The sequence below is a fragment of the Sander lucioperca genome, chromosome 1 (assembly GCF_008315115.2).
Source record: "Sander lucioperca isolate FBNREF2018 chromosome 1, SLUC_FBN_1.2, whole genome shotgun sequence".
Lineage (NCBI taxonomy): Eukaryota > Metazoa > Chordata > Actinopteri > Perciformes > Percidae > Sander > Sander lucioperca.
In genome coordinates this window covers 52,182,047-52,207,620 of record NC_050173.1, presented here as the reverse complement: position 1 = coordinate 52,207,620, position 25,574 = coordinate 52,182,047, and the positions used below count along the sequence as shown (strand labels likewise).

Sequence of the window (25,574 nt, the reverse complement as noted above, 5' to 3'; positions counted from 1 at the left end):
GCATTTCCTCGGGGCTCCGTCTAACCCCTCCCCCTTCCCTCGGGGCTCCAAGCCCCACACAGATGTGCACGAGCACCGCTGCGTCGCTGCTTCAGAGCAGAGCGGAGAAAGGGCCGCAATTTTACTTCATGTCTCATTCACCGGTAAGCAAAAACCTAATATTATCACACCGAATGTTTAAAAGAAAACATGACTACTGTTAGCAATGCGGGGGTGTCGCGCATTGAGCTCAGGCTCGTGCACGAAACGTTAAGAGTAAGCGCAATGGGGCACGGAGGCTTTTCATTGGCTTTCCATTGTTTTTTTCCAAGTGGACCACGAGGCAGTGATTGGTGGGCCTTTTTACAGGATCACAGCAGCTATAGATGACGGATCTTTTTTCGATCTTTTTCGAGTTATTTATTGCTGTCGCAAAGACCATTTCAAACCATATATAAAAAGCGTATATTGGAAGTAGTTACCATCTCTGCCTTTAACTATAAACTTGAGTGAGGCAAGGAAGTGACAGAAGTTACAGTTGTGTTTGTCTTATGCCTGTTGTTTTTCTAAGGACCAGGACGCTGTCCGTATAGCGAGGAGTTTTCTGGAGTTCTCTGAAGATGTCATCAAAGTTCCCCGGAACTTAGTAGGTGAGAAAAATCCCTCAACTGAAACAATGCGTTTATTCATGCGCCAGCTTTAATTTATTGGAGAATAAGCCAGACTATTGAACTTTAACGTCCTGGCCGACTGTGACTGATGATGTTTCTGCCCTTTTACAGGGAAAGTGATTGGCAAAAACGGCAAACTGATCCAGGAAGTGGTTGATAAGTCTGGGGTGGTTCGGGTTCGCATTGAGCCTGAGAATGACAAAAAGCCCTCAGCAGTCGCGGCGGCAGCAGCAGACGATGTCAGTGGGAAAGAAAAGAGCAACACCTCTGCCTACTTAACAGCACAACAAACAGCCAACGGCTTCTTTTAATAACTGTATACTGAAGTCGAGCTCAGCCCTCACCCCCCTAAATCATCGACCTCTGATTCCAATAATGAATATATATATATCTTTACTACTGCTAGTATGCATCATTTGAGGACCGATCAAATGCAAGGCAAGAGAATTTCATCTTTCTTTAACCTTCTGATCCTCTCTCACAGGGACTGGTGCCATTTGTATTTGTGGGGACCAAAGAAAGCATCTCCAATGCTACAGTACTGCTGGACTATCACCTCAACTACCTTAAGGTGCGTATAATCACCAGTAATGACAACATCCTGTACCAAGTGTTTTCATTTTAGACCAGCCCCTTTCCCTGTGAACTAACACATCACTGTGATTGCTTTAACACAAGGTGTGGTTTGTCTCCGTGCTTTTTTTTTTGCTTTCTGCTGAAGTTATCACAGTAATAGATTAAAGGCAAGGCAAGGCAATTTTATTTATGTAGCATATTTCAGCACAGGGCAACTCAAAGTGCTTTACATAAAACATTAAACATTAAAAAGCAAAGAGCAAGGTAGGAAATTAAAAAATAAATAAAAATATTGACGAATACAAATATAATACAAGATAAAATTCACAGTTCAGTATGAAATTAATACGAGATAAAATACAAGAATACAATTAACGGTTCAATATAAAAATTAAGAATAGGCAACATCAAAAAGAAAGGTCTTCAGCCTTAATTTAAAAGAGCTGAGAGTCGCAGCTGACCTGCAACTTTCTGGAAGTTTGTTCCAAATATATGGAGCGTAAAAACTAAACGCTGCTTCCCCCTGTTTAGTTCTGGCTCTGGGGACAACAAGCAGACCTGTCCCAGATGACCTGAGAGGTCTGGGTGGTTCATAGTGCAATAACAATTCAATTTCAATTCAATTTTATTTATAGTATCAAATCATAACAAGAGTTATCTCGAGACACTTTACAGATAGAGTAGGTCTAGACCAAACTCTGTAGTTTACGAAGCCCCAACTATTACAGTGGTTGCCTCAAGAGCAAGCATTAGCAGTAGCTATTGCGACAGTGGCAAGGAAAAACTTTTCAAAAAAAACCTTTTTTGTTAGGAAGAAACCTCGGACAGACCCAGACTCTTGGTACGCGGTGTCTGACGCCACCAGTTGGGGGAGTGGTGAATGGTGGCAATAATAGTCATAATAAAGATAGTGAAATAGTGATCACAATGGTAGTCGTAGTAGTTCATGTCATAGTAGGGTACAGCAGGGCGTTACGGGGTGTAGTGTGGCACAGCAGCCTGGGTGGACGCGGTTGGACACGGCAGGACGCAGTCGGACACTGCGGGGAATCGCAGAGCGTAGCAGGGTGTAGTAAGTCCATAGCGTCAGCTGCACCCAGGACCCCGGTGTAGGTGCCACCCAATTCCAAGGCGATGTTCTGGGTGAAGAAGAAGCAAAGGGACTCCGGGGAGAAAACTCCCCAGAGCTAGGTTAGTAACAGGCATTTCTGGGACTAAGATGCACACAAAAGGAGACAAGTGAAAAGAGAGAAGAGGGAGCAGCTCATTGTGTCCTTGGAAGGAGCTTCCCACAGCAGTCTAGAGTTATAATAGCATAACTAAGAGAGGCAGGCTAAAGAGAGGGGCCCTGGACTGGGCTTGTACTCTCCCCTGCCGGAACGGGCTTGTACTTCCTGCCTCCCTCTACTCTACTCTACTATGCTGCAACTCCTCACTCCCTAACTATAAGCTTTATCAAAGATGATGGTTTTCAGTTTATTCTTAAATGTGGCGATGGTGTCAGCCCCCCGAACCCAAGTTGGGAGCTGGTTCCACAGGAGAGGAGCCTGATAGCTGAAGGCTCTGCCTCCCACTCTACTTTTAGAGACTCTAGGAACCACAAGTAGCTCTGAGTTCTGGGAGCGCAGTGCTCTAGTGGGACAATAAGGTACTAAGAGCTCTTCTATGTATGATGGTGCTTGACCATTTAGTGCTTTGTAGGTCAGGAGAAGGATTTTAAATTCAATCCTGGATTTTACAGGAAGCCAATGCAGAGAAGCTAATACAGGAGAAATGTGATCTCTTTTGTTAGTTCTTGTCAGAACACGTGCTGCAGCATTCTGGATCAGCTGGAGGGTCTTGAGGGACTTATTTGAGCAGCCTGACAGTAAAGAATTACAGTAGTCCAGCCGGGAAGTAACGAATGCATGGACTAGTTTTTCTGCATCGTTTTGCGAGAGGATGTTCCTGATTTTGGCAATGTTACGAAGATGGAAAAAGGCTGTTCTTGAGGTTTGTTTTAAGTGGGCGTTAAAGGATAGATCCTGGTCAAAAATGACTCCTAGATTTCTGACAGTAGTGCTGGAGGCCAGGGCAATACCATCTATGGTAGCTATATATTTAGATAATGAAGTTCGGTGGTGCTTGGGTCCCAGCACAATAACTTCCGTTTTGTTTGAGTTTAACATCAGAAAATTGTGGGTCATCCAGGATTTTATATCTTTAATGCACGCTTGAAGTTTAGCTAACTGACCGCTTTCGTCGGGCTTAATTGACAGATATAATTGGGTGTCATCTGCGTAACAGTGAAAGTTAATTGAGTGTTTCCTAATAATATTGCCTAGAGGAAGCATATATAAAGAGAATAGAATTGGTCCAAGCACTGAGCCTTGAGGAACGCCATGGCTAACTTTAGCGTATTTGGATGGTTTATCGTTAATATTAACAAATTGAGATCGCTCAGTAAAATAGGACTTAAACCAGCTTAGTGCGATTCCTTTAATGCCAACTAAATGTTCCAGTCTCTGTAAGAGGATGGTATGGTCAATAGTGTCGAATGCAGCACTAAGATCTAATAAGACAAGTATGGAGACAAGTCCTTTGTCAGCAGTAATTAGAAGGTCGTTAGTGATTTTCACCAGTGCCGTCTCTGTGCTATGATGCATTCTAAATCCTGACTGAAAGTCTTCAAATAGACTATTTCTATGCAGAAAGTCACACAATTGATTAGCGACTACCTTCTCAAGGATTTTGGAGAGAAACGGGAGGTTAGATATAGGTCTATAGTTGGCTAAGACCTCAGGGTCGAGGGTGGGTTTTTTCAGAATAGGTTTTATCACAGCTACTTTAAAAGACTGCGGTACGTGACCCGTTAATAAGGACATATTGATCGTATCTAGTAATGTGGTATTGACCACGGGTAGTGCTTCTTTAAGTAGCCTCGTTGGAATGGGGTCTAAGAGACAGGTAGTTGGCTTAGCTGAAGAGACCCTTAACATTAATTGTTGGAGGTCTAAAGGATAAAAGCCGTCTAAATAAGTATCAGGTCTTATCGTTCTCTCTAGCCCTCCTGCGCCCAATGGTGAGCCGTTAGAAGCTGTGGGCAGAAGGTGATGAATTTTTTCTCTAATTGTTATAATTTTATCATTAAAAAAGGTCATGAAGTCATCACTGCTCAGAGCTATAGGAATAGATGGCTCAACAGAGCTATGACTCTTTGTCAGCCTGGCTACAGTGCTGAAAAGAAACTTTGGGTTGTTCTTATTTTCTTCTATTAGTATTGAGTAATAGTCTGATCTGGCATTTCTGAGGGCCCTCCTATAATTTTTTAGACTATCTTGCCAATCCACACGAGATTCTTCCAGTTTGGTGGAACGCCATTTACTTTCAAGTTTTCGTGAGATTTGTTTTAATTTGCGAGTTTGGGAGTTATACCAAGGTGCTAATTTCCTTTCCTTCATCATCTTCTTTTTGAGAGGAGCAACAGAGTCTAAAGTAGTCCGTAGGCAGGCCGTAGCAGCGTCTACAAAGTTATCAAGTTGGGAGGGACTAAAGTTAACATAACGGTCCTCTGTTATATTAAGGCATGACATTGAGTTAAGTGCTGTTGGAATATCTTCCTTAAATTTAGCTATAGCACTGTCAGATAAGCATCTAGTGTAGAAACTTTTATTTAATTTCGTATAGTCTGGTAGTAGGAATTCGAAAGTTATTAAAGAATGGTCTGACAATAAAGGATTCTGCGGAAATACTATTAAATCGTCAATTTTGATGCCATATTCTAGCACAAGGTCGAGGGTGTGGTTAAAACAGTGCGTGGCCTCATGCACCCTCTGACTGAAACCAATAGAATCTAGCAGTGAATTGAAAGCAGTACTAAGGCTATTGCTGTCAACGTCCACATGGATATTAAAATCACCTACAATAAGTACTTTGTCTGATTGAAGGACTACGCATGATAAAAACTCTGAGAATTCAGATAAAAACTCAGAATATGGACCTGGTGCTCGGTAAACAACAACAAATATAATTGGCTGTACTGTTTTCCATGTTGGGTGTTGAAGATTAAGAACAAGGCTTTCAAACGAGTTATAATTTAGTTTAGGATTAATTAACAGGCTCGAGTCAAATATGGCTGCAACTCCCCCTCCTCGGCCTGAGCCTCGTGGAATTTGGGTATTATTATGACTGGGAGGAGTGGCTTCGTTTAAACTAACATATTCGTCATGGCCCAGCCAGGTTTCGGTGAGGCAGAATAAATCAATGTGGTTATCTGATATCAATTCGTTTACCAATAATTAGGGCTGGGCGATAAATCGATTTTATCGATTAACTCGAATGTGTAGTTAACGTCGATTTGTTAAAATGAAAATCGATTTTCTCCTTAACATCCGCCGACGCTCCCCTCTGGGCTCCCATAGCTCCGAACGGGCTCAGCCCTCGCTCCGCGCGTTTGCCATAGAGATACACAAATAACATGGCAGCGACAGGGACTAACATTAATTATTTTCTTAACTAGTAGTTTCATTACTTACTTATCCGTAATCTCCGCCGAAATGACCGGCAGCTCGCGGTGCTCTGTCCCCGGCTGAGTCACCTATTCTCGGATAACTGAACCACCAGCTACCGCTGACCTAAAGGACCACCATGCGGGGCACCAGAGGCGGTGTTGAGGAACTCTTTTGCGGCTCAACACATCTACTAAATGCCGCTGATACGACCGAGCTGTGATGGAGGTCTGTAGCGGCTTAAACAACTAGCAATCGCCGCTCTGTAGCACGGAGCTCCTCTTCGACGTTTGTTTCTACCGCTAGTTACTACGAAGGCGCTTGCTACAGGTATGCTACATTCAAGAGACCATGGGATGTTAATGTACGTTACTCAGCAACAGGTGAAAATAGGGGCAAGGTTGCGCAATAACGTTAAAATGATTTGAACTTTTAGCGAGGAACGAGAAGTGAATTACCTGTATGTGTGAAAACAGCTTTATCTCACGCATCCGTTTGTTTGTTGTTGAATATATAGCACCCCCCATCCAAAAAAAGGGAAAACACTCAAACCAATTTATATTTCCACAAAATTGGCATGAATAATCATAATGGTATACATGCCTCATGTGTGTGCGTGTGTGTGTGTGTGTGTGTGTGTGTGTGTGTGTGTGTGTGTGTGTGTGTGTGTGTGTGTGTGTGTGTGAGTCAAAACAAAATAAAGTTAAAACTTGTTTTGAACAAGTAGGGGGAGAAAAAAATCGATTTAAATCGGATTTTTTTGGAAAAAATCTGGGATTTTATTTTTAGGTCATATCGCCCAGCAATAATGCTTTCGATGACAGAGATCTAATATTTAATAGTCCACATTTGATTTTCCTATTCTGTTCTATCGTTGCAGTGGTTGTTTTAATTCCAATTAGGTTGTTTAGTATAGCACCTCTTTTGTTAGTGTTTTGTTTAAACGGTCTCAGTCGGGGGACAGACACGGTGGTTATGGGATTATGAATGGGTGATTGCTCTGAAGGGAGCACAGAGGGGCGTGTAGCGCTGTATCTCTGATTATTGACTTTGGGAGAGTGTGTCTGGTCAGTGTGCTTGTGGGAGTGTTTACGGGATGTAAACAGTCAATCAGAGGTCTGGGTATGCAGGACGTGGTGCAAATTTCCACGTAGCATCTGGCTTCCGCGTGTATTGGGATGAATCCCATCCCTGCTGAACAGGGAGCCACGTTCCCAAAACAGATTGAAGTTGTCAATAAAACCTATCCTGTGAATGCTGCATGTGAGCTGGAGCCAGGTGTTAAGGGAGAGTAGTCTACTAAAGAGGCATGATCCGCGACCTAGAGATGGAAGTGGGCCCGAAATAAAAACCGACTTCCCAGTGCTTTTTAAAGCCTCAATGAGAGTGGTAAAGTCTCGCCTTGTGCGCTCACACTCCTGAATCCGAGTGGACATGTCGTTATGTCCACAATGGACCACGATGCGTTTGATAGAGGTCGGAAATGAGGGTATCAGGTCCATAACTTTAGCCAGGATGTCTGCAACCTTGGCTCCGGGAAAACAGTGTGTGACAGCATTATGAAACCGTAGGTCTCTAGTGATGGAGTCCCCAATAATTACTGTGGTTAGGGGGAAGAGCGGACAAGGAGTGGGGGGGTGTGGATAGCCGGTGACGGGAGCAAAACAGTGTCGGTTTCAGATGGGCAGGGAAAAGAAGAGGAAGATTGCTTACCGTTCGGTTGTGGGGATTGTTTTGTTGTCATTTGGCCGATCCAGGCAGTGTAGGCCACCGGACCGTCTGACTACCGCATCCCTCAGAAGCTTTCGCCGCGCCGTAGCAATCGTCTTCCGTGACAACGGCTGGTCAGTCTGCTTTGAAGCGGGGCGAGCCCGGTGAGCCGCACTGGCCACCACCGGCTCCGACTCCGACAAGGCATTGAAGCGGCTGGAGAGGCTGAGGGCAGGAGGCGATGGAGCCCTACCCGAGGCTCTCTTTCGGCCGCAAACCACCTCAGTCCAGGGTGGCTTGATAACCGGTGTCGAGCAGGACGATGGGCGTGGGCAGGCAGCTGGGTCCCATGGCGCGGTATCCTGGAAGGCCGCCGAGAGAGATAAGATCTGGAGCGACTGATTATGAGCCACGTCCAAGCAGGCGGTTAACAAAGCATCTTTGGTTTTTAAGTCCTCGGAAAGCCGACGAACATCTTCCCTGAGGTCAGCAATTTCTTTGTTTGTATTATTAAACAACGAAGAAATCCTGAGGGGGAGTGGGGACTCGCTAGGTGTAGAGGTTGCCATGAAGCTAGCGTTAGTTTAGCCGGTAGGCCTAGTCTTGATAAATTAGCGTGAGGCTAATACTTACTTACACGTAAAAATGTATCTTTGGTTTTAAAAACACTTTATTAGTATAATAAAAACTAGGCGATAGAGCCGACTGTTAGGTAGGAGGTTGAAGGCAGCTGCCGGCTGCCTCGTCCCCGCCGACTGCTGTCGCTTGTGGATGCAGTGTTCTGATGAAATATATTTATGATTTTTAACAGATCATAAATATATTTTGGCCCTAAGCCATTTAGGGATTTATATACCAGCAGAAGTATTTTGAAGTCTATTCTTTGAGGCACAGAAGCCAATGTAAAGACTTGAGAACTGGAGTAATGTAAGCCATTTCTCACTAGTGTGATGCGAAAATGGGGTGCGGGAATGCCGAAAATCCGTTGCGTTGAAATAAAAATAGCATACTGATTTTGGCCCACCTTATTATCCAAAAGCCTCTTGCTCCAAATACTGAAGGTCTTTATACAGAACAAAATTTTTTATTTATTAATATGACATGAATGACATTTTAACTGGATGATTCTGGCTCATAAAATTGATGTAACGCAATCAGCTGATTGTATTACATTTCATTTAGCTGCTTTTATCCAAAACGACTTCCATTCACACACCGATGCTGCGGTGTTAAAGTTTACCAAAAAAAGCATTAACATAGACTTATGTTGATAAACTTGTTGCCCCGGTACACGCTGGGAGGCTTTCCACTACACAGAGACGTGAATAAAAGCAGGCTCTTAGTGTGCGTGTAAACATACTAATTGTCATGTTTATTTATTTTTTTTAATTTATTCTTCATATCCACAGGAGGTGGATCAGCTTCGTCTGGAGCGTCTCCAGATCGACGAGCAGCTGAGACAGATAGGAGGCGGAGGGGGAGGAGGAGGGACGGGGCCCCGAGCCCTCAAAGACAAAACCTACGTGTTCGATAATGGCATGGGCCTGGGCATGGGGAGAGGAGCAGGGGGAGGAGGAGGAGGAGGGAAGCCCTACGGAGGAGGGGGAGGAAGAGGTGGCAGAGGGCGAAGAGGAGGAGGTGCAGCTTTCACCTCAGGTACGATGAAATGATGAGACACCACAAGGGAATTCCTTGAAACCTGTTTAAAATGATTATATTTACATCGTCTTTTTCCAATACTGTGCTTGTACACATACAAGGTAAACTTAATTATCTGAAGCGTTAATATAAAATACTCAAGTGCTTGGCAGTTGCAACTCTGAGTATAAGTGCTCTCATTGGTCCGGATGTCAAAGGCACAACGACTAAGCAAAAGAGCTGATTCTCTGGCTTAGATTGAGGTTATTTTCAGCCATGTTTGATAAAAGGTAGCTACTTCACTTTTTTGTGCACAGTGGTCCCACTTTTTAGGCTAAAATAAGTGTTTCTGGTATTTCAATGGAAAGTACAAGAAACATCCAGCTAGTACAAGGCTATAAGTACTGAATAGAGACTCTCTACAAAACATTTAATGAAACTCCAGGCACCAACTCGGAGGCATCCAACGCGTCAGAGACGGAGTCCGACCACAAAGACGAGCTCAGCGATTGGTCGCTGGCCCCCACCGAGGAGCTGATGACAGGAGGCGGGACCCTGCCCAGACGGACAGATGGGAGGAGGAGAGCAGGCGGAGGAGGGCTGCGTGGACGAGGGGGGAGAGGAAGAGGAGGAGGAGGAGGGGGGTATAAAGGTATGCAGTAATTACCGTTGGCTGTCATTGATCTTTTTTTGCAGTAATCTCATGCAGGATTTTCCTCAGGAGAGAAGAGAGGAGTCAAGTCTTTACAAAGGAAAAGCTTGATCAACTTTTCTCAACCAGTTATACAGCTGCTTATGTTTTTCTACTGTTTGACTGGAGATAAAACTCATTTTGAAGGTAATGAATTGAGATTATTAAAAAACGAGAACGATGGAGAAAGAAATGAGTGTGTAGTGAAGTGAAATAAATACCATGAGAGGCTTTTCATTGAATTATATCCTGAAGAATGAATCCAATAATGAGATCCCTGCAGAGTACCTTCACTTATAAATTATCCTTTTGAGTGGTTGTTTTTCACGTTTATATTGGAAAAAAGGAGTTTCCCCTGACATAAATCTAATTATGACACAGATTTAACCCTATTTGTTCAGCTGCTGCCTGCCAGCGAGCTGTTGCCTCAGACTGCAGGGGAACATGACTGTGACATAGTCAGTGGTTGTTGATTTCCCTTTAGTTTGTTTCACCTATATATATTCCTCCCGTGAGTGAGTTGAGACTCAGGATTTGTCTGTCCTGGTTTAGGTGATGACATGCAGTGGAGCGAGCCAAGACCTCGTCATGTCAGAGATCCCAAGACAAGAGCGCAGGAAGACACTCTACAGGTAACAATCACACACATTCACCTCTGAGACGAAAAATTATTTAAAACACCCATAAACATCTTTTTTTCCGGATGTGTGCATTTATTTGTGTCTCGGGAGTAGTGAATCAGTCCAAACTGGCCAAAAATTCTGACACATATTTCAGGGGTGTGATTCTTCCGGATACATCCGGAAATCCGGCTTTTCCGACCTGAAAATGAAGCTCTCGTAAATCATGCAAATCCACTTGGTTTTTTTTGTGGGGGGGGGTCGCAAGGCACGGGTTGGGGGTATTGGTAAACATAATGACCGGTCACTGCTGTCAACGTTTTTTGTGCCTCTGATTCATGTCTTCGTATCACTCCGCAAGTGGTCCATTAATTTGTCACGATGTAACTTCATTCAGAGCAGAGCTCCACCAAAGAGCCTGCAATCGTTGCGGAAGGTTATTTGAATAAGAATTTTGGACGTGTGGGGGCGAACTATCTTCTTACATACATGCAAACTAGCTTTTCGGCGAAAATCGCCGTTTTGAATGGGAAAATGTCATCCATGTGAATCGTGTAGATCCGAAGAGGTTTATTTTTTTTGGGGGGGTCCGATCCGAGACCTCCGTGCCTTAACGGCCGTTATCTACCGGACCGTGGATTTCGGTGCCTTATACCTGCTCTTCTCTCTGATGCTCCGCAAACAGACGTTGGAGGCAACTGAAACATCGCCGCACGGAACGCTAGTTAACACTACACTCGACAGCAGCTAACGTTAGCCTACCGTTAGCTAGCAGCTGGAGTAAACACGGTTAAAATGCTGACAGCTAAACGGTGTAAAAGTTTGTCTGTATGTCACTGTGTAGGATTCCAACAACAGTCTGCTGCTGCCGCTGTCTGAAAAACAACACATCCTCGCCTCGCCAGCCTCGTGGTGCATTCAAAGTTGTTGTAAAATACCCTGTTCCCATCCAGTAGTTGTTTAACAGGAATTTACTGGTGAAATAAGTTATTGTTATTACATTTTTTATAAATCATTTAATTTTGACCCTGTGGCCTTAGCAATAAAAACGCCGACTGTCGTTTTGTGCTCCTTTTTTTTTTTTTTTTTTAGATCAACTTTTTATTGTTTTATATTTTTGAAAAGACAAATACAATTGAACAAGGTGCTCCTTTTCAAAAAAAACATTATTTAACAAGGTAATGCAATGTGGAATCAAGTGATGACTGATTAACAGTAATGTAAATGCCCTAATACCTGTTGATACTACAACAATGCAAAGTATAGGCTCTTAACCTTGCAGTTTTGCACATATCATGTAAGACTCAATTTCTCCATTTCTTTGCACAAAACTCTCCAGAAAGTGCCATTTAATGGTTTATTTTTCAAAAAAATGTCCCGGGGGGCCATACCCCCGGACCCCCCACATAACAAATCCCAATTTAACCCCTGCATACAACGTTCTATGCAAGTAATATATGAATGATTACTTTCATTGAATTTGGGGTGTTTCATTCAATTTTATAGCATGTCGCAGCGTCATGGGTGCGGCCTATATTTTCCTGCTTTTTTGTCCTTTGCCAATCACACCTATGATATTTGGTCCTACTTTTAGAACTAAGAATGAACACATGCATGTTTCTCCTTCTTTCTTAAACCAGGAAATTACTTCTATCTCAGGCATTTAGGATAGATCCAGAGAAGATCCACAAAAGGAGAGATGATTTGGAGCACTTGATGACCGTGAGCTTATTAAAAGATAAAAAATGTTGTGCCTGACTTTGTTGAGTTATTACCGGACAAAACATGCCATCTCTTCTCTGTAGTAATTAATCAAACTTTGCTCGTACAGCACCTCAAAGATGGCGCACAAGTGATGCGAGTGGACTAAAACTTTTATTTATTTAACATGTTCTCCTGCATTAATAGTTTATTGATGATAAGGGATATCTGCAAAACAGGCTACAGGACTGGCATGACCTTTGTTCTAGAGATCTTGCGATACCGGTTTTTCCTTCCCGATACCTGAACTTGCGTATGTGCCGATACCGAGTACCGATCCAATACCAGTTTGTTAAAAACAAATATATTAGGGGTGTGCATCTCTCCCTTATAAGACGATTTGATTGGTATCTACTGTAGATACATGGGCTACGATACGGTTCAGGGACGTACATTTTAATATGGAACGACCCAGTTCTATTCGATGTTGAAACGATTCGGTGCGATACGATGAGATAACGATTCAGTCTGACAGATACAGTTAATATTTGTTTAATGTACACACATTCATTTTCCATTATAAATTAAAATAAACCAATTCTATAAAAGAAGCATTGCCTACCTTCAAATAAGTACATATTTTGTAAAAGGGACCAGGAAATAATGAAGCCAGGACATGCTAATAGTATACACTGTAACTTCAACTTAATTAGCTAGCCACTGATAACCAAATCACATCAGCTCCATATTAAATGAAACGGCCTCCTCGCTGCTGTTATCTTAGAGACAGTAACTCAAACATAGGTCCATGTTACACAGTCATTGTGAGCAATAATCGTATACAGTATTACCTGGGTATACATGTGAGCACAATAATACGGTTGCAGACTTTTGTGCTAATGTAAATGAACATCTTAGAACATATAAATGTCAATATAAACTTAACATACCCAAATACATATCTATATATATTTATAACAGTCTACTCACATGGATGGATGACTCACAGACCGCAGCTAGTACAATTTACAATATCCACGATGTATTCCTCTCAGCTACTTTCACCGCTAACTCCAAAAACGAAACTTTTTTCTGCAAGCAAACAAACAAAGGCACTGATTGGCTGATTTCCGCTGTCCCGAACATGAATGACCAAGTCCTTAATCACACAAATGGTGAGGCTTTTGTCTCCCTTGCAAATAAACACACACACGTCTCTATCAACAGCATTGCGCACACTGGAACAGCTTCGTTGGATTGACAGCAAAGCTTCAGTCAACCAATTCGTAACGTTAGAAGCGGGCCATCGGCCGAATCTTGGTCCATTTAGACCGATGTAGGGGTCCGTGTATCGATGTAGCTGATCTGTGATAATACAACCGGATAAAGATTCGTATCGGTGAATCTTTACACCCCTAAAATATATACAGCTGTATACTACTAACTGTATGGATGTGATATGATTGCTATCATTGTTGTATGGCCTGGCTCAGGTTAATCCCTTTTGTAAAACATGAACAAATACATACAGAGAATGAATGCCATAGAACTTACTTTTATTATCTAGTTTCACAGTTATAACTGAAAAAGAACATGAATAAATAAATCTAGTAATGAAAAAAAAACAGTTTCAAAGCAACACTAGAGCACTTTTCCTCTTCCGTCCCCCTACAGGTTGGAAGCGGAATTGTCCATTACAGCTGTCCTAATGTCTCATTATGTCTCATTCGAACTACAGATCCGCTACCCGATCTGGCAAACTTGTATGATGTAATGTAATGGACAATTCCGCTTCCAACCTGTAGGGGGACCGAAGCGGGAAAAGTGCTCTGAAAAGTGCTCTAGTGTTGCTTTAAAGGGGCTGTACTCAAAATACAAAAAAAAGTGGTCCGGTATTGCCTCCACTTGGCTCTCACAGACCGTTCTCCTACTGGTCAAATTCTGACGGTTTGTCACGGCCCTCAGCCTCTGATACCATGGCACATTTGACTGGCTATCAAAACAATTTTTATCTGCAACTGTGTATTCAAACACAAAATGAGCACGCTTAAAGTAATGTACTGTGTGTTTATGGCCAGGCAAAGTAGCTTATATGTTGTATGTTCATAGAAGCGGTATCCACTCTGCTGTCACATCTCTATCTCTCTCACCCAAGTGAGGGAACGTTTAATGTTAAATAGGCAAATAAATCAGACAATGCACAGGCTGTTTAGTAATATCCCTCCAGGTGTGGTCCTGAAATAAAAACCTGAGTCCTTTTTGTCTGAGACCGGGGCAGGACGGGGGGGGAAATGAGTGCTACAACGCAGACCGGGGGTTTCAACCCTACTCAGCAGACAGGAAGTGATTGTACGCCGGGCTGAGACTGTAAACAAAGACAGGAGAAGGACGGAGGGCTTAGGGCTAGGCTAAAGCTAACTCCTTATCGGCTATTACTACGCATCATTTTCCTTGCCAATGTACAGTCTCTGGTGGTCAAAATGGATGAACTGCGGCTGTGGATCACAACTCATAAATGGGTTATGGACTGCAACAGCATGATTTTCACGGAAACAACATGGCGTTCCCTATTGAGCTAAAGGGACGCTACGTCCTCCAGTCTCATACAGATCAGTTTTCTTCTTCTTTATAGACTTGGTCGGCATTACTGGGATCGCCCACTGAAACGTCATTTCCGTTCATGCCATGGGGGAAAACAAACCATTCAAATTAATGAGCGTAGACCTAGTTAGCGGTTGTCATATTTATGATTCAATTGTACCAAGCAATTTTTTTTGCTTGGTACAATGCCGAAAAGTTGCTGTGTGGCATTCTGCGCCTTTAATAAGTCAAAAAATGCTGATCTTAAGTTGTATACACTGCCGAATAGACGGACGGAGCAGGTGTTGTCTTGCTGCAACTCAGGTCTGATGGGGCTTTTTTTTAGGGCAGTAACCCTCCAAGATGGCTTCAAAAATAACGAAATAAACAAATGTGGCTCCCTGATATTTTGTGATGTAAAACCACTCCCACAAAGCCACTGGTGAAAAAATTGTGAGCCTCCAGGGACCTGTAATTCTTTTTGTTGCTCTGCGAGTAGATGGTGGTGATGGCGCAGTGGATATAACACATGCCTTTGATGTGGGCGATCTGGGTTCGATTCCCACTGCGATACATCACCCAATGTGTCCCTGAGCAAGACACTTAACCCCTAGTTGCTCCAGAGGCGTGCAACTTCTGATATATACCAATTGTAAGTCGCTTTGGATAAAATCGTCAGCTAAATGACATGTAATTTAATGTAGATTCCTGTGTGATATAGCACATTGCCGAATATAGGCTAACGTTAATACCACTAACGTCGCTGCTACAGTCAAAACTGTAACAGTTACATGGAATGTATTCATTTAACATGCTAAGACATACCAGTCTTTAATATTGCTTTAATGAATGTGGGATAACAATAGATATAGATGACAATAATGTTTGTTTGATGACCCTGGGATAGCGTTAGTGATAATACAGCCAGATTGAATCATCTAAGATTAGCTAACGGTTAACATTAGCTGTCTCTTACCTGGAGACTCAGTCAGGTAACGTTGGATCGTTTGTCCAGTCACTTTATAATGTACGGACAATCCGACGCAATACGGCTCAGTTTTTTTTTTTTTTTTTAATGTATCTTGCTCTGTCATGCAGCAAAAGTGCTTTTGAGTAGGCCATACTGGGTTAACGCTATGTTATACGCTCAGGGGGAAAGGATTGTTTTCAATATTTTAGTTATATGGTAGGGGAAAGAACGTTGAAAAAAATGATTTTTGGACGTTGCGAATCGATTCAGAATCTTTGAAGATAAGAATTGCGATTCATACATGAATTGATATTTTTTTCCCCCAACACCACTAGACACTACATTAAAGTGCATACATAGACTTGCATACTCGCTGATACTCGAGTCAGCATTTAAGGCATTTTCAGACAACTCTACCTTTTTCCCAGGTGAAATACTGGTGTGACTTAAGTATAAGACATTTAAATATTTATAAAAAATTATATAATTTTAGAGATCGTAACGGATTTTCCCCACCTGTAAGGCCCCATAAGTTATCTGGTGGACTCAGAAAATAAAGAAAACAGTTCACAAAGCTTAATTTGGCCAGCACTAACAATACGTCATTAGAATTTCTAGTTTGGGGCTCTCAATGTCTTAAGAGCGATGTCACACATAGGGCCCTATCTTGCACCGGGCGCAGCGCAAAGCTTTGCTAGTTTAAGACCGACGCAGTTGTCAATTTTGCCGTCCAGCACCCGCGTCGTTTAAATAGCAAATATACCTGCGCCCATGGGTGTGCTGGTCTTACAGGGAGGTGTGTTCAGGTGCATTCTTGGCGTATTGCTATCTTGAGGCAGCAGGAAGTGATCGCGCCATTGACCAACAAAAACCTGGTCTAAAGTCAATAGCGCAGCATTTCATTGTTATTTTAACGCCTGCTTCACCTCGTGGAGTTTTGGGGCCATAGTGCTCGTGCCATATATGATCAGTTTTTTCTCCTGAAAATCTCTCCTTCCTGCTTAGCAAATCCGCCATCATAATAGCAATGTGCCAAGGTCCAAACCCACCTGGCTTTTAAAGGAAATGGGAGATGACGCTCTGATTGTTTTATTGCATGTTCCGTCCAAAGCACACCTGTGATTTTGAACCATGCGCCCGGGACACGGACCCTTTTTTCCGCCATTAAACTAGCAAAAGTGGATTGGTACACGCCCATAACGCACCTTAGAGAGAAGACACACCAGCCCGATAATCGGGCGTCGGGCCGTCTGGCGAGGTCCGTGACTCGAGTCTGTTCTGTGTGTCCCGTGCCGTCGGCCGTCCGAGGAGCCGTCGGCCTTCATTTGGGCCGACCCGACATGTTCAGTCGGGAGAGGGCAGTCGGGACTCACCCGGAAATGGGGAGCGGATGAGCCTCTCAAAATCTGACGAAAATCTTTTAAACTGACCTTTGTCGATCTGAAATGAAGACAGATTCAGCAACTGCACGGCCTATTTCTCTCTTAAAATGTTTTCAGAAACACGTTTCGGTGAACTATTTTAGTACAATATGAGATCGTATTCTGAACAAGCCGCCATGACAGTCTGGCTGTGAATTTCCGGAGAAAAAAGAACCACGTGACGCGTTCGTCCAATCAGCTGCCGGTTTTCATTTTCTGGGAAATAATCAGACTGTTAATGGAAACAATACAGAGCAGCGCCGCCTGCTGCTATGAAGACGTATTACGTTTCGCGCACGCGCAGAGCGTACGCTCAAGTCGGGGTCGCCTCAGTGTGTTCTGAGGAATTTTTTGGACCTCAGGACCCGACTGATCAGTCTGACTGGCTTTTCTGCCGACGGTCGGCCCGTCTGGCTGGTGTGTCAGGGCCCTTAGATCATTAAAATAGGGCGCTTACTCTCCGGAGCTGTCTGTCTCCCACGCTGAAAGTCAGAGTAGGAAGCTGTTAATAAAAATCTCTGTCCTACTCTGAAGGTGAGTATATTTAGTCCTAGCTTAACTTTCTGCTGATTCCTAGGAGACCCTTGATAAAAATGGGCCCAGGTCTCATCCAGTGTGCCATTTCATCAGCGAACATGCATTCGATCATATTTCCCTTCCACTTGTAGCTGTGAAGTGTGGAACCAGACTGTGCTCATTTCCTTTACTCACAGATCCGTGTGGACGGGAACGAGCGCAGCGTGCAGCACTCCTCGGGGGGGCGAGGAGGAGGGCCTTCCTCATCCCAGGGCGGCGTCGGTGCCGGCGGCGAGGGCCCATCTCGCCATTACCATCCGAGACCCATCAGAGACCGAGGGATGAAGAAGGACAAACAGGACGCTCCTCTGCTGGTGAACGGAGTGTCGTAGATACACCACTGGAGGACCGTCTCACTTAGACACACACACTCTCACACACTCACACACACACACACACACACACACACACACACACACACACACACACACACACGCACACACACAGGCAACTCGTCATAAACATCGTAGAATCTCTCTCGCTTTTTCTGTCTCTGTCTTTGTCAATACACATATTTCATCAGCATGGAAGAGTTTACCATAGTGGAGTCCTAGACCAGAGACGACCTGGTATCTGCTGGTCTGCTCTGTTGAGGTCTGTTGAGTGTACTGGTCTGGTTTGTTCCTGACTCTTCAAGGATCTCCTGTTCTTCTCTGGAGTGACAAATAAAAGAAACCATACTTTTTGGACATTAAGGAAAAGAAGAGGAGGGATTTGACTAAAGCGCATCGCTCACAGAGGCATTAACCCCAAACATGCTCCCCTACACATCAAAAGCAAATCATTGTTTGCCTGGTTTATTTTTTTTTTAAACAAAATTGGATGATTTCATTTTTTTCCCTACTGCCCTGTTTGGACTTTCTCACACCAGAACAAATCAAGGGAATAATTGGTTGACATGGACACACTGAAATATGAAATATGTGTTCCCTCCCTCCTGCTGTACGCTTTAAACATATTTTTACTGCAGATGTTTATTGTAGAGATGATCTGACAGCACAGTTTTAGAGGGGTGGCTGCAGTGTTTCCCACTGGTTGAGAATTCATTTTTGGTGGTCTAAAAGCTCCAAAACCCAACACTTGGGAGTCTGCTGCAACACAGCATTGCATTTATAATATACTGTAACTATACTGTGTAGAGGAGTCATTTAGCGTCTTTCCGATGCATCTCCACAGAGACTTTTGAACTCCATTCTATAATACAAAATCTTTTTTCACATATGAGGAGAAACGCACAGCTTTTCAGGCTGGGAGAACGTGTTTGAAGAGGGCACTTTGTTTTGGGATAGTCATTTGAATGCTGGTCCCCATTTTGACAAGTCAAAACCTGCCTTTGGGATCGGCAAAGTGGGGAGGAGTTTTGAAGTCATCTGTGTTTCGTTTCCTCTTGCTGAGATGATGTAAAATTCATTCAGTCTCTTGGACTGTCAGACCAAGCACGAATTCAACAAGGTATTAGACGTACTGATGGGGAAACATAAATCTGAGGCACTCTGATGCAAATGTTAAATAGCTTAACTCCTAAGAGTCTTCAACAGGGTACAACATGTCATGCACTGCTGTTATTTTTCAAATGAATTACGTGTCAAAATGGAAAAATGACTAGGCCAACAGTGGCTGGGAATCCACATTAAAAGCAAGACGCGAGCTTTTAACGTGGATCTCGCGTCTGTAGTAAGCGCTACTGAAACGTTCAGTCCATTCGGTCCGCACCGCTCTGTTCGGCCATCTTTAAGCTCCGAACCATCTGTCTGTCAGCAGCAGCTTCTGAGATGCTGTTAGGACAGCTACTGGCCACACTGTCTTTACAACTGTCAGTTGTTCCCAGCAGCATTGGATGATTGATGATTCTCCCAATACTCCTTTATCTCATAGACCTGTTTACACATCCTGTACCAGACTGGTGAGAGCCTTTTCAACCTCAACAGTGGGATATTTCACAGAGCGGGCTTAGGCTGTAAGCCAGGCTTACTTTGCTTAGTTCCTCACTCACATTTAACAAAGCACTCTTGGAGGATGCCAGTGAAATAATTACGGTTCTTTTTGCTTTCAGACAAACCTGGTTAGGTTGCAGGATTAAGGTGGCAACATCATGAATGTAGAACCTGATTACATGAGCTTTTCTTTAATTTATGAAAACCTTTGTATTTAACCTTTTTTGTTTCGCAGTTAGAAAACCTGTTTGAAGTATTACTGTAGAAGAAACGACATTTCATTGATACCTTGACAAAATAAAAATTTGCTGTAAGTTTTATTCTTCCTGGTTTTCGAACTTATTCTGGGCCCGCCCCTCTGACTTAAACATTTTTGTGTATTACTCTTATTTAATTTTTGTTATTTCCTGTTGGCTGCGTTTTGTAAATTGTAGAGAGGAGAGAATCTGAATTCTAACTTCGATACAGCAAATTGTAATCTTCCTATACCACAAAATCAGGTCTTGTTTCGCAACCATGAAGGGTGCAATGCATTTTTTTACATACATGATTTGAATTGTGCATTCCTCAATTTCTTGCTTTTAAAAATGCAGGACTGCACATGCCACCCGATAGATTTAAAGCAACGGTGAAGTTTAGTGAAAGCGCTCTGAGCTAAGAACACAAATTCTGGTTTAATTGAAGCAAGATATACATCCACAAGTCCAGTTTTCTAAGCCTCCTTTGTGAAATCCCCGTTCTGGATAAAGAGCAAAGGGTGTCGGGTCAGTGTTCTGCCACGTCTCTAGCTCATAATGAGGCTTCTTTCAATCTTAGTGCCTTGAATTTATGCTCCTCAATTTCTGTGAATTTGGCCCATATTGAGAAGCACCTGAATATGTTTTTATACTGTCTGTTAAACCCAGTGTAACACCCCTTCTGTTTTTTTAGGGTATACATGTTTCTTGCATGTTTCAAACTATTTTAGGGAGGCACACTGGTGTAAGATGCCCTCTACAGTTTCTGGTCATTCATTTTGTCCCATAACATAACAGTTCCAGTTTTTTTTAATCTTTGCCTCAAACTTGTCTGGCTCGTGCTCGAACTTTGTGACACACCGACGAACACTAAAAAAGAAAATTAAATAAAAAAAAGTCATGTTATCAAATAGATGACTTTATTTAGACAGTGCAGGTGAACAAAACAATGTGTTAACGTCAGGCACTCATCTTGAGGTGCTCCAACCTGCTGTTCGCTTGACACCTCAGTTACTGACTTCATAAACGTTTTGCATGGAAATATCCTTGTGGCATCATCGTCATCACCATAAAAATAAATAGAGAAGAATGTAGGTGGCAAGAAGGCCTTTAAAGATCATGTACATTCTTAGTTGCCCCAAATTGTACCCTAAATTCAAACTGACTGCAGTAACTTAGATGGGCTAATGTTAAAAGTATTTGTGGATTTATGATTGAAGGGACATTGATAATAGCATTAGTTTGAATTAAGAAAACAAAAACTGTTTAAATGTGAGAAAGTCACTGTAAAACAAAACAAAGCAAAAAAGTTTCGCTGTACATTTGTAGGCTTTTTCGAAATTTCATGAAAATACTGCATCATAAAACTATCCTTGTTTTAACAACTGTTATAGCCAGCACAACATTTGGACCAGCAGATTAGCTGTGATCTTTAGCTTTACTGTTGCTATGTGCAAATGTTGAGGAATCAAGTTCTTAACAAGTAAAATCTACTCTTTTAGGTGTTCTTTTAGCATAGGACAGGAATAACCTTGTAAAGTTAGCCTTCAAATTTAGCTTCCCTCTTTGTGGTGCTCTTAAATGTTTCATTTATTTGCATTCTTGCTAAAAGTTAGATGAGAAGATTGACACCAAGCTAGAGCCAGAAGGCTAGTAGCTTAGCTTAGCTAAAGACTGGAAACGGGGAAACAGCTAGCCTGGCTCTGTCCAAAATCAGTCTACCAGCACTTTCTAAAACTCACTAATTAACATGTCAAATATTGGTTGTTTAATCTATACTGTGGAATGTAAAAACTAAATTTGTGGTTTTATGGCGTGCAAGCGTAGTTGTCGACGAGACACGATGGCTTTTTGGCTAGCTGTTTTCCCTCCGTTTTACGCTAAGCTAACTGGCTGCTGGTTCCAGCATAGCACTTTACAGATAGACATGAAAGTGCTATTGATCATCTCATCTAACTCTCGGCAAGAAAGTGAACACTGTTAAACTCTTCCTTAAAAAAATAGCGTTCATTAGGACCTTCAGTGAGCATAGCATAATATTACTTTACAATAGGTCGGATCCACTTTTAGCCAGGCAGACACAAAACAAAATAGCCATTGTGCCCCATCTTCAACATGTCTTCAAAAATGCTTAAAATCTTAAAAGATCTAAAAGATTGGTGAGATTTATACACAATATGGGCTGGCTTATGGGGGGGGGACTGCGAATGCTCAGAGAAACCGCATCATGTTTTGAGTGACATGTGCCTTTAATTGTGGCTAGTATCACAACCTAGACATGTAAATCAGGGATAGTGAGACGTTGATAATAGACCAGATGTGTAAAGATGGCTACCACGTGCCGTGACATCATTGATTCACCCTGAGTCGTCGCCGGCCAAGCGGGGTATTTCTGACCTTCTTTTAAACTCAAAGGGTGCGTCCGGGAAACTCCCTGCTTTTACCACCTGGTCCTTTTTAAACACTGAAGGTGTTGTGTCCTTGTACAGTCGACAAACATAAGCCCGTGGCTTATGACCTGGTTCAATTGATCTATGAAATGGATTCAGTTACTTTTGTAGACCGGTGCACTTCATGACCCTTGAATGGCTACGTTGGCGCCTTTGGTTCCGTTCCACAAGTCAAAGGCTAGGTCCCAGGTCCTTAAATTGCATGCACGTTTCCTTTACTTGCTTCCCCTTCCTCGCGTCTTAGTCCGTCCCACCGAGGAAGCACAGGAGAGACAGGAGAATATCATGCGAGGAGAGAGGAAACGAGGACAATTGTTTTTAGAGGGGTGAGACGTCGTTTCCTGTGAATCGTCACGTACAGTAAATGCGTCGGCTGTATGGGAGGGGTTAGCGACGGCTTTCAGCTGCACGGCTTCCGGTTAAAGGCAGCTTTCGTGTATCCTCGCTCATAGCTCCTCGGAGATCCCTCCTCGATCCTAACTTCGAGACGGCCTTCAAGAAGGCGGACCAGAACGACTTCCGGTTCAAACGAGGAGCGTTGAGATATCAAATAAGAGACTTGGGGTCCACCCAAAGACTGCTATTTCTCCATTCAAACCCCCTTTTTAAAATGGTTTCTTGAGATGCAAAATAGTGTGACCCAGTGTAACCTCCCTGTCTCTCTTTCCTTCTCGGAAAAGTAACTGAGAAGATTTCAGAGGTTGAGCCAGGTCTTATCTTTTACCGGAGATCAGTTTACCTTTTTAGTCTTGTGATGCATGTACATCTTTATTATGGATTTTGACAGACTTTCTGTAGGTTAAAACACGTTTAAAAAAGCAGAAGACGTGCATACTGTAAGTTTAGTTTTTTTTAAATCAGTGTTACTTTGCCTAATTTTTTCTTGACCTGAGTTCAGCTGAAGTAGCCAGTGATAAGTTTTTCTGACAACCATCAACTTAGTCATTGACACATGGGGAACTTTTATCTTTTAGAAAACATCACAAGAAACGATAATGTAACACGAGTAATGAATCATGAAAACCGGCTTTTTTTATTTCTCCGAAGTTCATCTTTCTTCTCAAAAGTATTACTGGTGTCAAGTTCGCTCTCACTAATCTGTTAGGACCTTTGCTTTGACTTGCCGTTCACACTGCAGCCATGTTGCATTTTTATCCCAGTAAGCATTCTCTGCAGTGCATCGACCAATGGCTCAAGTGAAAGTAACCCTTTATATTATCAATAGAGCATCAACTGTAAAAAAATAAAAAATTGTTGGGGAAAAAGAAGGGAGGGTGGCATACTGTATATAATGATGTCATTATTTGTCTGAGAAAAGATTTGTACTATTGTTTCAAATGTGCACTTATCCTGATATTTTCTTCTTTTTGTTTTGCTGTTTAATATCAGTCAAATGCTAGAGCTCTTGATAATAAACTTAATGATGTGTGAAAAAAAATAGTATACTCGATAGCAGGATGAGTCACACACAGCTGTCATTAATAATGAAATGTCCACAGTGCTGCAGAACTTGAAAAATAGCGTTACATCACTGAGAGAGGGTGAGTTTGTTTTCAATTTGACAGGGAATGTCCACCCTAAAACTCAATTCATGAATGAAACCCCACACAGGTATTCTGACTGACATGGGACTGACATAATAACTGAATTTCCATTTTGAGATAACCAGTCCTTTACAATGTAAAGTTCATTTATGTGATTTTAGGACAGGCTTGGTTGGCATAGGGACAGTATTTTTTTGGGGTTCATTTTCCGGTTATAACCAGTTGTACGTTGTGTACATTCAAAAATTGTTTTAGTCGTGCAACAGAAAACTCAGATTGGACAGATAGTCTAGCTAGCTGTCTGGATTTACCCTGCAGAGATCTGAGGAGCAGTTAACCATAGTCCTCAGAAATCCACCAGAGTTTAAAATTACAACGCAAAGAAAGCGGAAGGTAACAGACATCCGGCCGAAAAGAGTGACATCTGGCGATCATGGATATAGTGTACTGAGCTGTAACATTGTGAGCTAGCTCAGGTAAGCTAGCAGTATCCGTTAGCTAGAAACTAATCTCCACAAGCTAGCACAAGTCTCTCGTCTCTACGCTTCCTTCTGGGCGGTGATACGGTTGGCAGTTGTAGTCCGCTAGCCGAGTGTGTGCCATCTAGTTCCATTATATTTGAGAGAAGGCAGACATCTCTACGGCCGATATCTCCAACACTGGGCATATCACACTAAAACTGTCTAGATTGATAAATAGCACTACGTGTGAGGAAAAATATGTATTTTTGATTTTGGGGTGAACTGTCCCTTTTAAAGTGATACTCATAGGTTTAGTGACCCTTTAAAGTAGGTAGCTTCGGCTTTATTGAGAACAGCAGTAACAGTGGATTGTACAATACGTTTTCACAATGTTCGTAGAAATCATGAACATACAGACGCTTTTATGAGGGCTTTTAACCACGTCTCACGGTCTTTCCCGGTAGATGAAGTTTGCTCAATTGTTGTATCACAAGACCAAGGTTCTGTTCCTAGGTCACGTTGAGAAGGATCATGAGATGCAGTTAAAAGCTCTGAAGAAAGGCTAACAAACTGGACCTTGAGTTAAAGCAACACTAGAGAACTTTTCCCGCTTCGGTCCCCCTACAGGCTGGAAGCGGAATTGTCCATTACATTACACTGTCCAGTTCATTCGAACTACAGATCCGCTACCCGATCTGGCAAACTTGCATAATGTAATGTAATGGACAATTCCGCTTCCAACCTGTAGGGGGACCGAAGCGGGAAAAGTTCTCTAGTGTTGCTTTAACATGCTGTAAAACATTGGTCGGAGTGTGATTTTGAGCTAAAAGCCTGAAATTATTGCGAGTAGTTAAGGTTTAAAGGAATAGTTTTGGGAAATAGCTAGCCTGCCTCTGAATTTTTAAAATACTCCTACCAAAACCTCTTAGGCTAATTATAACATATAAATGTTATGGTAGTTTTAGCACGCCAGTCCCCGTGGAACCACAACTTGTTTTTAGATTTCTGTTTTTGTACAGATTCAACAATTGAGATACGTGTTAATAAGTGACCTTTACAGCTTTAAGTAGGCACAGTTTTCATCTAACCTAATCTAATTTTTCCAAAATGTAACAATTCTTTCAACATTGTAAAGAAAGCACATGTTGGTCTACCTTTTAGCATGTACCACACTGTAGCTCTGCCTCCTACAGCAACTGAAGTAATTGATGTAAATAACGTGTTATGGTGGATTTTCCCTATCATTTTAAGGAGATAAAAGAGTGTTGTACATCGGTCATTCCCTGGACTTGTAATCTTTAATGTAAAGAGACCCAGCTTGTTTTTTTT

At 42.5% G+C, this 25,574-nt stretch overlaps 1 protein-coding gene across 3 annotated transcripts in view; it reads left to right on the top strand.

The window, feature by feature from the left end:
* The window catches only part of fmr1 (FMRP translational regulator 1), a 38,229-nt gene extending 15,171 nt beyond the window's left edge, over window positions 1-23,058 (top strand). The window contains exons 9-16 of one of the 3 annotated variants that reach the window (XM_036005820.1): window positions 551-629; window positions 762-889; window positions 1,135-1,221; window positions 8,833-9,079; window positions 9,507-9,713; window positions 10,305-10,384; window positions 17,758-17,981; window positions 18,028-23,058. In XM_036005820.1, coding sequence (XP_035861713.1) covers window positions 551-629; window positions 762-889; window positions 1,135-1,221; window positions 8,833-9,079; window positions 9,507-9,713; window positions 10,305-10,384; window positions 17,758-17,952 — 1,023 coding nt within the window. In that variant the 3' untranslated portion in view covers window positions 17,953-17,981; window positions 18,028-23,058. Of the gene's footprint in view, window positions 1-550; window positions 630-761; window positions 890-1,134; window positions 1,222-8,832; window positions 9,080-9,506; window positions 9,714-10,304; window positions 10,385-12,012; window positions 12,055-17,757 lie in introns of those variants that run through there. The other 2 variants (XM_031280053.2, XM_031280055.2) reach the window with 2 other exon arrangements.
* The last annotated feature ends 2,516 nt before the right edge of the window (window positions 23,059-25,574 follow it).